This window comes from Salarias fasciatus (genome assembly GCF_902148845.1).
Source record: "Salarias fasciatus chromosome 7 unlocalized genomic scaffold, fSalaFa1.1 super_scaffold_4, whole genome shotgun sequence".
Lineage (NCBI taxonomy): Eukaryota > Metazoa > Chordata > Actinopteri > Blenniiformes > Blenniidae > Salarias > Salarias fasciatus.
Window position 1 is genome coordinate 20,657,352 of NW_021941229.1, and position 13,342 is coordinate 20,670,693.

The 13,342-nt window shown below is 42.0% G+C and overlaps 1 protein-coding gene across 1 annotated transcript in view; it reads right to left on the reverse strand.

Moving 5' to 3' along the window:
- Window positions 1–13,342, reverse strand: part of LOC115383463 (netrin receptor UNC5D-like) — a gene marked incomplete at its 5' end in the record, with an annotated part of 179,839 nt that overhangs the window by 71,972 nt on the left and 94,525 nt on the right. The window contains one exon of the mRNA XM_030085654.1: window positions 6,363–6,569. Within this exon, the coding sequence (XP_029941514.1) occupies window positions 6,363–6,569 (207 nt within the window). The remainder of the gene's footprint in view (window positions 1–6,362; window positions 6,570–13,342) is intronic.

Below are 13,342 nucleotides of genomic sequence, written 5' to 3' on the forward strand. Positions count from 1 at the left end.
CGCTGCACAGCTTACAGAGAGGGAAACACAACGTGCTTCCTACAGCTGAAACAAGTGACACATCGAGCTACAATCTATGGCAGCAGATGCTCCTCCTATCAGCTGCAACAGATGCTGTCTTCGATACGTTTCTGCACTCTTTTGCCACTCCGTCCCCTGGAAGGCAGAGTCCAGCTTATGCCAAATCTGAGAATAAACAGCACAGCGCAGTGGTTAAATATTTCCCCCTAGCTGAGTTAGCTGCCTCTGGATATACACGGTGTCTGTCCTCTGCCTTAAAACCCCGTGGTCAAACAGTGTTCGGGCATGTGTTGTTGAGTCTGTCTGCATTTAATTCACAGCTTACTGCTTTAATAGCTACAGCCCCCCTGCATGCCGCTGAACCCAGGGGCCATTCTACCACCTGAGTCAGACTATAATAGCTTGTACCGAGATATAGCTGTTCAAGCTGCCTCCTACAGATGAAGCTGGATGGACAGCCAGAAGTGTCTCAGCAGAGGCGAGATGTTCATTTTCTCAACATGCGGCTCGCCTGCCCACCTCTGCCTGAGTGCAACATGGACACCACCGACAGACGCTGTCGAGAAACGCTCTCTAAATCCCAGGTCAGGTTCAAAGAAATCCTCTGCACTCCCAACCGCAGAATACTAAAGCACGGCTGAGCAGCCACACATCACCATGCAGGCCAAACACAGCATGCACTTGAGCTTTAAGGTGATATTTGTTTGTGTGCAAGTACTGGGATGAAAATAAAAATGGAGAAACAGTGGACAGAAGGCAAGGGAGAGATGGGGGGGCAGGGGATTAGTGGATGAAGATAAACAAAAAGGAAGAAGACAGAGAGAAGAAAACACATGATGATACTTTCCAAATGTGTCAAAAAGTCCCCTTTAAAAGAGGAGCTGTCATTTCACACCATAAAAGTCAATGTGCAGTCAAAGAACAAACATCAGCAGAGATGGCACAACGATGAGTCCTAAAACACAAAATAAACATGGAGCTTTGCAGTTCTTACCAAGGAAATACATATTTTCAAATGGCTATGTATGACTGATGTTGTCTATCGTTGAGACGCATGATGAAGGCATTTTATTACTTAAATAAAGCCAGGAGGAGTAATGAAACGGCAGAGGCCGCACGTTCCTTTGTTACTAAACCACAGTCTTGTTTTCTTTTCAGAACTCGCTGTGTTTAATTTCTTACAGACTTGGGCTTTCAAGGTCACACTGATTCATAAACACTTTCGTAGATGAGGTTGGCAAATCACTAAATCACATCACCAAGTGGAAGTTAACCAGTGGTGACACGGAATTCATTCAACTTCTATTCAGACTAATAATGGCTTTCTAGTTCATGACATTTGGGTTTTAAAACTTCAGTGTAAGGACATGGAAGAGACGCCGTATCATCTGCTGCTGAAACTGAAAAAAACAAAGTATGATTTCATGTCTGAGTCACCAACAACAGGAAGAAAAGAAGAAAAAAGTTATTTAACGTTCACAACTTCAGCTGTCTTTATTTTTCTTTATTAACTTGGGATTAAATAGAATTTGTACAAAGCCACAATGAGAACTTGAATCTTTTAAAGTGAAATCTTAAAAAATTGTGAGCCACAAATAAGGACTACATTCTCATTATCAACGTAGTGTTATTGCCTTCATAAAATGCAAATTTTTCAGTTAGCTATAGCCACACGTGCAGTTTGTAATGTAATGAAAAAGAAAAGCTGTTTCTGAACTGTGACGTTGGCTTTGCTGCAGTCATACTACTCCCAGCCCGTAGCGATAATCAATAGGAGCATTTTAGTCATTAAATTGAGAAAAAGACATAATGAGAAGAGTCATTATTTTACTATATTAGAACACTTTTTTAAACTTAGCTTCACAGGAAAGTACCAGAAGGCCAAAAAGTGATGTCCAGCTTAGCTACCGGCTAATATTCAGCTTCAAAAACCATTTACAATTTAACTGAACAAAATAAGCATTTACTGGAGTGATGTGTGAAAAATGAAAACAGGCAGCATCACAGGAAAAGGAGCATTCTGCATTGCTGCTCGGCTAATGATTGGACCGACGGACGCAGAATATCTTATTTGGGAGAGGATTTTATGGCATGCTCCAAAGGACATCTCCACTGTGTCCAAATGATGCATGCAGATACGATCGTTTGAATATTTCAAGCTATCTGCCGCTTTCAGAGGGAGGTGTGCGATCACGTCCAAGTGTGGGTTGTCAAAGATGGCCGGGCCCACTCTTCTTCAAAATGCATACTGGCAAATATTCGGGGACATTTTGTTCTTTCTATCCTGATTTTCCTTTCAAGGTATCATCCAGAATCAAAAAAAAAAAAAAGACATTAAGACTCACCAGATATTTTTTATGCTAATTCATGTTTGTTATTGTTTTTAATGTGAATCCTGATCCATGCTTATTGTTAGTTTGATGTGGCTGCTGTCTTGTAGGTGCTATGAAGTTAAAACCATGACTACAGGAGCTCCACTAAATTATGCACCTGGAAAAACTGATGCTAATGCTTCCTGCATGTACAGTATTGAATCAAGTATGTTTCACGCAAAAGTAGCAAGATGCCTACGTGAGCGTGTCCTCCTTCGATAAATGGTGTTTCCAGAACGTTCGTGCTCTGCATGTCAACATATTAGTCCAATCAGATGGACTCCCGCTGCACGAGATTGTGCTGACAGCAGGTCATTTTCAACATTCAACCATAAGAATTGACTCAATATAAAAGCTATAACAGCAGCTCCATGTCGAGCCAGACGCTTTGAAAATGAAGCCTTCAAATGTCACGGTTGTGTGTTCATGAAAGACCTAACAACACTAAAGGACAACCCAAATAATAACCAAATATTATCTAGAATATATGTATAATGTAATACACTACTAGTATAATTTTTTGTACGATTTTTCATCATTTTTTTCATAATCGGAACTGCCAAATATGTTTATTTTATGCACTTTAATATGAGATTCACCTCAGATTATACAATCCCACACAAACTGCTCTGAGTCTCTGAGTTCAGCACATTTTCCTTACTAATGAAGATTTTTTTTCATAAGCGCTCACAATCCATGGAAACAATAATGTGTATTTGTGTGTATGTGTAAAATATTCAAACTTTTTCTGAGTTGGTAAAGCTACAATGAAAAAGCAGGAAAAGAGGCTGTTCGTACCTCTGCTTAAAAAAAACCTCTGCCTAATGTTTTTTTAAGAATATATATATATATATGATAATGTATTTGGGACATTTAAAAGGCCTCAGTACAATTGTGAATATGAATTGTTTCGCCGAGAGAACAAAACAAAACACAAATGTAACACTTCTTTGTAAAAATATCTGCTTAATTAAGTAGAGTATTCTGGGTCATGACAGTCAGCAATCAGTTGTGCAGTCTAGCAGTTCATTGGAAAATCTGAGCTCTTCTGTCGTCTTCACATATTTGTAAATCCGACAGAAAGTCAGTTCCCTCGCCTGCTGTAAACTGCACCTCGCTGCAGCAGCACGCAAACACCTCATAACCATAACTCAGACTTTCAAATCAAAAGCTACCAGAAACCAAACAAGCGCAGCTCTGCCACTGAAGAGCTGCCAGACACTGAACGTTGAGCAGGAGACTTCACTTTAGGCTTATTTTCCAAATATGTTTACATGCATAAAATTCTAAATAATCTGGTAAATCTAAGAGCCGAAGGGTTTTCAAGAACACAGTATATGTTCCTATGCATTTATTTCCATTTGTTCGCACCTTAATTCAGAAGCTAAGTTGCATTCTTTTCTACATGCAGTAAAGGAGTGCAGATAAAACCTTACGGCGGAGTTTATGTGACTTTAATCTGTTGCTAAAAACACAAATAAGTTAAATGAAAACAAGAAAGTTGAACGAAGTGGTTGGTGTCTTCAGATATCTTGAAGATATAGGACCAAAATCAGAGCTACTTCAGAAATAGAGGGTTGGGGTTCCGCCATTACAAAGTTCCCGCCAGTCTTTCCACATAACTACTTTATCGGCTTAATTGAAACTTACTGAGAGATGCCTCGCTGTCCACGAGACTGTCAGCTCTGAGTGCTGAAGATATAACAGCAGTGTGAGGTGTTGACAGACGGGATTCAACGCTCTAAATAGGATACACGCAGAAGTTAATTGAGAACTTCCGCCACATAACAATTCATCTTGATGTTTAGGAAAAACAACGTCAACTTTCCTGCTCCTCAGCCGAGGTCGGCACACAAACATCCTCAGTCTCAGACGCATCCTGTTGGGAGGGCACATCCCGACACAGACGATGTTCTGGACTGAGCTTTTCTCCTTTATGAGGTGCTCGACTTTCCAGCTTTCAGTCAATCTCCTCCCTTCTGTACATCTCCCTCCTCTGACTGTCCCACTGGAGCAGATATGAGTGGTGATAAGGAGCCAGATGGGAGCCAAGCTATGAATCCAGACTGGAGGCAGTAAAAATTTAGGGGTCCATTGTTAACTCTGGAAGGAGATATCACTTGGTGCTTCCCGTTAAGTGAAGCACCAGCACTGTTGTACTAATAGCTGCAAAAGCAGGCCCATAAACAGCTTGCCTTCATCTGCATCTGACAAAACAAACAAATAAAAAAAAAAGTGTTGCTGATATGTTTATCACTGCGCGCGTGAATACCGCAGAACTATAAATCCAAGTCATTCCGCTGCCTGGCTTTAAAAGCAACTTTTTTTCCAAGGTACACTTCAGGATCCATGCAAATATATTACAAGAATATTATTTGGGAGGGGGTGTAACTTTGTTTGAGTAATGACGCCGTTCAATTTGCTGTACAAACATCAATGAATCCTTGAGATGTTTAATGCCCATTGTGAGATGACGCAACAGAAACAAGCCAGAGTATTAGAAAAAGGGAAATTTTCTTTGTGGTTTGACTGGATTCATTTTGAAGTTGAAACAACAACTGCATTTCAGCTGGTTGCATCAGTGAGAGACACAACTCCGAGTTGGGAGCCTAATCCTGAAATTGAACAAGTTGGTGCCTTTCATGCTCTAACAGTTGTCATTTCAGTTCAAATCAAATGTGACACACAGAAGGAAAGTGGAGACGCAAATATATTTACGGGGTTGGACGTAGCCGCAGGCATTGTCACAGAGCGCCACAAGCAAAGTTCATTCTCAAGACTTCAGTCCCTGCTGCGTTTTTCATAACATGAAATGACAGGAAAAGGTCTGAAAGGACAGACGTTTCTTTAATGTTTCAAGTAGTTTGTGTGACCCCCACTCCCGAAAAAGTTGGAAAATGACTGACCTGCTGCCAATAAACGAAGTGGTTTATCGATTAACACTGTGTTCTTAAGTATTGTACCGTTAGGATTGTATCTCAAAATTTCAAGTTTTTGTTGAAGTGAATTGAAAATCATTCTGTGAAAATTTTTATATTTTCATACAACAAATCACTACAATGGGAAATAACAATAATCTTAAAACAAAGCAAATTCTGATGGAAACTTCTGGTGCAAAACACAGTGTAATGTCCCCAAAAATTCTACAGTTGCTGTTGCATTATACATATTTTTACAAACTCGCGCTGACAGCATGGCGTTGACACCGATGCTAGTTTTCTAGCAGTATCACCGATAGCTCAGCTCTGGTCTCGGTGAAATTTGTCTAAAAAAATTTAAATAAAATCCGTTTTCTTTGAAATTTTCTCAAGTTACTTGTTGATTTGTTGGGCCGGAGTGGAGCCCATGCCAAAAATAAACGTATATTGGATGATGAATATTGAAAAAGGTTAAGTTGGGTGATGAATGCAAATTTAAAATACGATCAAATATGGAGAGAGAAAGATGAATGGAAATAGAATGAAAACGGACTGAATTCAAGATGTGAAAACTTGTGATATTTTCCTGATTTTATTGATAAAGGACAGGAAGAGGTTAGAAAGTAACTCAGATGTTACCATCTGGCAGTGCACTGACTCCAGGTGTATTTCTCGCTTTTGCTTCACTTTCACTGTTTCTTCATGAAGTATTTTCCTCAACAGCACCTTCTATTTGGCCAACATAAGAGTTACATTGTTTTGACATTTTTTTTTGCTGTTTATGAAAAATGACATGAATTTCCAAATGTAAACGCAAGAAAAAGAAAACAGAAGAATGGATAAAAATGTAAAATTCTTGTATTTTGCTGTAAAATGAATTGTGTAAAAGATGGTTTTCAACCTGCCTTGCATGAAGACATTAACAAAGCGGATGCATGCTTTTAAAACAAGTTTGAAAAGTTTTGTCATCACTTTGTTGTGGAAACACCTCAGACCCTCCTTGTCAGGAACTCATCCATTATGCATCCAGAGAAACGAAGTGAACCCGTACCTGTGTTGAGGTCGGTGTGCTCCTGAGACATGTGCTGGCTCTGGTGGACCCATTCACCGTTGCACTTGAAGAAAATCTGGAGCGCAGGTCGAGCCTGACACCGCAGCTTGATGGGGTTGCTCTTGACGATGTAGGCGTCGACCGGCTCCTCCAGGAAGTGGGGCAGAGTCCCGGACTGGCCATGCTGCAGGGCTTCACCGCGAGGACCTGAGGTTTAGGATGAAAACAGCATCGTCAGACTCAAACAGAATATCTTAAAAAAAAAAGCATCAGAAAAGTGAATATTTAATTGGGTGACGGCGCGCTATCTGATTCAGAGCATTTCAAATTCATGTCATGCCAGCTAACTCCCCCTCCAGTTGTCTGCAAAACAAGCCTATTTAAACTAACTGTCTTCCCTCCAGTTTTCATCCTTCACTGCTTCTGAAACTAGCACCATCTTAAAGCCATTACTTACTTAAAAATGCTACTTTTGAGAGAAACAGTGCAAAAAAAAAAAAAAAAAACAATAACAAATCATGAACTCATCCCCACAGTCCATTCTCCGCCATGGCATTACAGCACCGTGTCTCGAAGCAAATCCTCCTGAGCATTACGGTCTTTAATATTTAAGCACACACTGTATGTACATGAGCTGGATTGAAAATCTACATAATATTTATATATAAAAAAACATGCTCTTTGGTTATTTTATTAAATAATTCAAGCCATTAATGTTACTGTTTTTCTTCTAATTCTTTGAAAGGTGAGGTGTTTAAGTCCTGTGGGAATTGGCAGACTTTGGGTAAAAAGTTATCTCGACTGTACTGTTGCCTCTCTGTGTGCCAACAAAGGCCAGCAGCAGAAATACAGCTGTGTTAAGAAAGTGAGAAATCCCAATTTTAAGGGGGGTTTCCAGGGGACAGGTCTCTGGAGATCCGGCTGAGCTGAGGGACAAAAGCAGAAACTTGGAGCAACGTCTCCTACAGCGCGATTGTCCAACAGCCTGGAGAAAAAAAAGGGCTTTCTCACAATAAATGTGTAATCAGGAGGTGAGACCCCACACAACCAGCTGTCTCAAAATTCAACAACTTAAAACTAATTTCTCTAATTGGAATAGATTGCATCAAAGGACAAATATTATGGTAATGATCATTGTAACTAGATTGAATAGCTCCACTTTCTCGGAGCGTAGAGTTAGCGGGGCACAAGGAAACCCTTGCAGGCAGGTGCAGAATTGAACCATCGTCTTCTTGCTGTGAAGCAACAGTGATCGCCACCTATCCGCAATGCCGCCGCGACCTGAAGCAAAGATTCAAGCGTTAGTGGAATAAATATCTCACTTGGCGTTAACAAGCTGGAGCTATCCTCACGGTGATCAGGCACTGCTCCTATAAATACCACTTTGATCTCAGATGACGGCGTTCGCGGATGCCTGTTAACTCATTTGAAGAATTCACTGGGAAAACACTGGCAAGACATTAACAGGCATTACTCCCTTCTTCCTCTGCCCCTCTGAGGTGTGTTCCAGTCGGCGGACGTTTTGCTTCTTCTGAGGCCCACAAGTGTAATTACACTCTGACTAATCCCCTAGTTTGCTGGAACCTCTTTCATGCAAGTGTGAAGGGTTTAGTGAGGCAAACCATCCCACATCCTCGCCTCCCGAACCCAACTCCCCCGCCGCACACCGCATGTTTTTCCACAGTGATGGGTGTACCTCTGAAAACCCCATCAGGATTAGAGAACCCACTCTCCCTTTTTCTCTCCCTCTCTCCGGCTAATCTAATCCTCCTACCTTTCCTGCCGGATGTCTCCTGATCGAGGGAAACAGATAAAAGAATCTGTGTGATTCCCCGGCTGTGAAAATCACAGCACTTGCTCAGTGTTCCTCTCCCCTCCGTGTGACACATTCGCATTCTCCCCTTCATTCCTGGAACTGAGACTGAACAAAGAGACACGCTTTTAATTTCAAAATGACTAGCCCCCAGGCAAGCTTTTCTTGTACAGAGTGCTCCAATTTGTTTTGCGCACGGAGCATTGACATGGCGTGTTTGTGTTTGGACGGATGCAAAACACAGACGTGAATGCACACCCAGACAATGATGGATGGGAACAAGAATGCACAAACACATAGTTGTCAAGCAAAGCCGTGGCCCTCCAAGTAATGACTCACTTGCTAATAGATCAGGTATTATATTAATGACAGCTCAATGCCGCCGCGACTAATACCTGATACATAAACACATCTGCATTAGTGAGGGTTTCGCAATGCATTAGACGCCTTTGGTTAGTAGTCCGCTCACTTTTCAAATTTTCATTTTTTATTTAGCAGGTGCAGCAGTATTTGCTGCAGACAGAAAGGAAGCTGTGGTGTGATTTAACCTCGGGCGGGTGGTGGGACATGTGGCTCTAAGGGAAACACAAGCACTTAACTGTCTCTGGGAGCGGCATAACATTGTCTTTGCACTCGAAATTGCTGAATATAGATCACAAAGTGCAACACCAAGCAAGGTCTATAGCTACTGCAGGACGCCCCGGTGGCTCAGCAGCTTGGAGTGAGCACACACAAGGGAAGCAGGCAAGCCCCTGTGGTGTCACGTGGCAGGTGCATGGTTGCTGTTGATGGTGTTGCTACTTTACATTCTCTACAATCCCACAATTTACCTTGTGTGGCCAGCGCAGGGAAGTTACTGTTCATCTACATGCTCCCAGGACAGAGCAGAGACCAATATCTCCTTTCAATATGCTTCGCCGCCGTCATTCAGCGGGCCGCCGTGCCCTACGCTTCACAGTATTCACAGTGATCTACAACCAATGCTTCAACTTGGCAATAACACATAAGGGGCACCGATACATCGAGCCCACTCTGAGAGGAAAACAAGATATCACTGCCAAAGGATTGAGTGATGGCTCTATCAGGAAGGCTTTTTTTTTTTTTTCCTTCCCTTCCTTTTTCTTGCTCTGCCTCTGAGTCTGCTGCGCACACAAAGTTTTGTACTGGAAACACCGTCTGACAGCTAATGCTGCCTCAACTGTGATGCAACCTGTAAGGGAAGTGGAAAATGTTTTAATTTCCTAGAGTACAGCAAAGACTCCAACTACGCACTTCGGAATTAAAAGCGAAGGGCAAACGCGGCCTCTTATGTCAGTTTAATATATTTATGGCTTTTAGTAACAACCTTAAAGAAACTCGGAGGGGCAAAGAGCCTGGAGCTGACGGGGCTAATTTGGTTAAGCCTTTGGGTGGTAGCACAGGCTGCTTCACAAAGAGGACGACGACTGCTGCTCCAGAGCATTCACAGTGATTTGGAGAGACTGAAGGCAGCTGCCAGGCTGATGTTTGCCAAATTCTCCCCCACACTCAGCACACTCACAACCTCATATTCTGGCAGACAAACTGCTGTCCTGTTTTCACGTCAAACACCAGCTGATGCTATGGATAACCGACTTCTTCATGCACAGACTGCAGAGGATCAGGTAGATCCTCTGACTGTCCCTGTGTACACACGTCATCCCAAAAGGCATTAGTACTCCTCCTGCTGCCTCCACTTCATTGTTTGTGCCGTCCCCCATGTCATCAAATTTGAACACGACTTCGATTTTCCACCTGAGAGTTCGGACCGAAAACGGTGGCCTCGGTTGACACATGCCAACTCGCCCTCTGACAGATCCCTGCGATCCCAGCTGCCCTACACTTACTTCAACAGCTACTGTTGAAACGGAGGAATCTTTTGAAGCTATTTAGAACCACTCAACTGCTTGTGAATTGATTTGCGAAGAGACTTTGGGTATTTGGGCTTCACTTCTGTTCACTACAAAAATAAAGCGAGCCTTTTTCATTAACTTTTAGTGGGTTTAGAAACTCTAGATGATGGACAGTTCATTGGGTTTCACAGTTTGGTGGGAAAAGACAATGTTAAGGTGGTTGAGTTAATGAAGTAGGAGAGATGATGTAGGGGAAAAGGGTGCAGTGGGTGGAGCTGGAGAAGATCAGTAAGGAAGTTTATGGAAACAGTGATCAAGGATATGGAGGCACCTGCTATGAGGAGGGAGGATACTTCACAACGGGAAAATGTATTCTAAATCTCCAAATGAAGCTACTGGGACTTTAAAAGGTTTTACTTCACCACCATATGCATATCTACAGAAAAGGTGAAGCAGATCTTCAAAATGGAGAAAGGAAAACCCCGATGGTCCAAAAATGCCTGATGCTCCATCTGGAAAATCCGACCTCGCTGTGCACCCTCACACCCAAAACTAGTTCCTTTTTTTCATCTTCTTAGGTAACAGACAGTACCCTCTATTAATATATCTTGACATTCTTGTCCAGGTTTTAACTTTCCTGCCTGGTCCTGACCTTTGCCTGGATCTGATTTTTGCTTGTCTGCTGCTCGTCTCTTTTGATGTGCCTCTGTCTGCCCGTTCCCGGTCTAACCTGATGTAAGTAAAGGCTTTTGACTTTTACTTGTGATTCACGGTTTTGAGTGTTGCCCTTTTTGTCCGTAATACTGCAAAAGAACTGACTCGGCTTATCCAGCATCGCAATAGGATCACAAAACAAGAGAGATTCTTGTGATTTTAAATCGGTGGCAAACAAACAAAGTAGATTCTAAAAACAAAATCCAAGAATTAACAGAACTACTTAAATCCTTACAGTACAAGCGACATGAAAAAGTCACCTTAGAGCACTTTGGGCCTCTTTACCAAGATCCTGCATGCAAAATTAACTGCTCAAGCAAATAGATTTTGCCTAAGTGACATTATAAAGTATTAAAATGAGCATTAGGGCATGTTTAATCAAGAACAATCATCTGGAAACTATCACTTCTTCGTTCATTTGTTTGCTCTTTAATAGGTTATTCGTGTAAGGGCATTTTAAGCTTTAGTATATTCAGGTTTTGCATTATCTGCTCGGCGTGCCGCAGCACCTTCAACATCTTTATGTCAAGTCTCAACACAAATCACACATGACAAAATGTCTTGAAAAGTCAAGATTTTCTACACAAAGAGGTAGAATGACTCAGACACGGCCAAGCCACCCACTTGTAGGTAGAACTGAAACAATGTTCGGAGATTACGGTGTGTTCTTCACAACAGACTGTACTGCGTTACCCTCTTCAACACAAAACCCACTTGTATGCATACTGTCACTCTCAGCAGTGCATTGTTGTCAACGACTGGCTGTTTCCAATCAGCCGCCGAGGGCAGAGTCAGCCGACCCCATCCTGCTTGTTGCCGCATTTACATCAAATGTGTGTGCTTCAGAATGAAAGAGTCATAATGGATAAAAAAAACAAATCTGCATCTGCAGTTTCTGGAACTGCAAAAATCACCACTCTCTTCACTTTGAGGGGTTTTAATGGAAGTTTACTCACTTGTGGCCCTTTTGTGCGTGCCATTTCTTTTGCTCCGTGAATACTGCTCACTGAGGCGGAGTGAATTCGATTGCTTTCTGTCACAGTGGCACATGTGTGATGTCTGATTTTTAAACCTCCAACAGGTGGAAGGCACAAATCTCCTGTGCATTCTGCAAAGCACACAAATTGCTTGCATGAACAAGAAGAATGTGTTTGCCTATGCGTGTGATTGCATGAAACAACGGGAGAAAAACTTGGACGAAGACGAGAATATATCGCTTTGATAAAACACAACACTGCCTTAACGTGTTATCCAATAATCAGCGGCTAGAAGCTAACAGCATTTTATAATACGGCTCACTTTTCTGTGTGAATTTGACCTTCCTGTAATATCTTACAAATTTTATGCCCAACATAATAAAGCCAAAATATATCTTACAGCTCTCCACGTCTGTTATTTATCCTTAAAGTCAGAGCAATGGATAAAAAAAAAAAAAAAAAGAAATCGGAGTAAAGTATCCCAACTGCTTCAATCTGCCGACAAAATGCAGCGTTAACAACCTGAGAGCAGCTGTTTAGTCATGAGTTAACAAACAAATCTACAAATTAATTCTTGGTTTCTTAATTAAGAGTCAGTGGCATAATCATCTGCTAATTATTTCACCATGTTGACATTTCAGTAACAGGTTTAAAAGGAAAAAAAAAAAAAAAGGTGCACACTTTGTGGGTGAATAGGAGGCCGTTGAGTGTATGCGTTTTGCTATGTGTTTTTGCCTCTGTGCAAACAGACTTATGGGCTAATGTCTCTGTGTAAATACATGCATAAATACAGTTGGCAATGGTCAACGATGCATTAATTACATACACCCGGCGCGAGGTGCCTTCTAAGGCTGTGTTGACGCGCATTCGAGCAGCAGATGGATGGTCTAGTTTGGAGATCAGAGGTGAAGCGAGCTGAGGAGATGGGGGTGGAGGGAGATAGGCGAAGCAGATGATAGGTGGGTGTAGAAGATAGTGAGAGGAACTGGGGGAGCATCTGTTGAGATCGGCTGAGTGCAAGGCAAGAAAAACAAAGCCAAAAAAAAAATTGTTAGCATTATCAGGCAATTCATATAAATCATTAGCCCGAAAATAAATGAATTAAACGGCTTCATTTATGAGGCTTATAAGATCCTGCTCATCTTGAATTAACAGTTTCATTGCTGGAAATATAAACAGATAAAAACCATAGAAATGAAAACTAAGTCCAGTTCCACATTTGATCTGTCAATTTGGCTGTCAGATGACAGCCGTCACATTGTACCCCCCACAAACACCTCTGTCTGCATCTGCAGTGTTTTTGAATGACAACAGTATGCCACGGGAGGGAAAGAGACAGGAAAATACGGGAATTCTTGATCTGCCGCACAGTGACAAATGAAGTGTGAAAAACACCTGAAACGCCTGATCATGTTTAGTGTTTTCATACGGTACCACACAATTCAACCACATCCAAACATGTCAACCTACGGCGAGAGGCGTCCCGCTGACAGGCTGACAGGTAACGAACTGCTTAGCAACCATGCGGCATGCCCACCAGCTGGATGCACACCGGCGCTGTGCACGAAATGTGACTGGAAGGTCTACAGGAGGATTATTTCAACA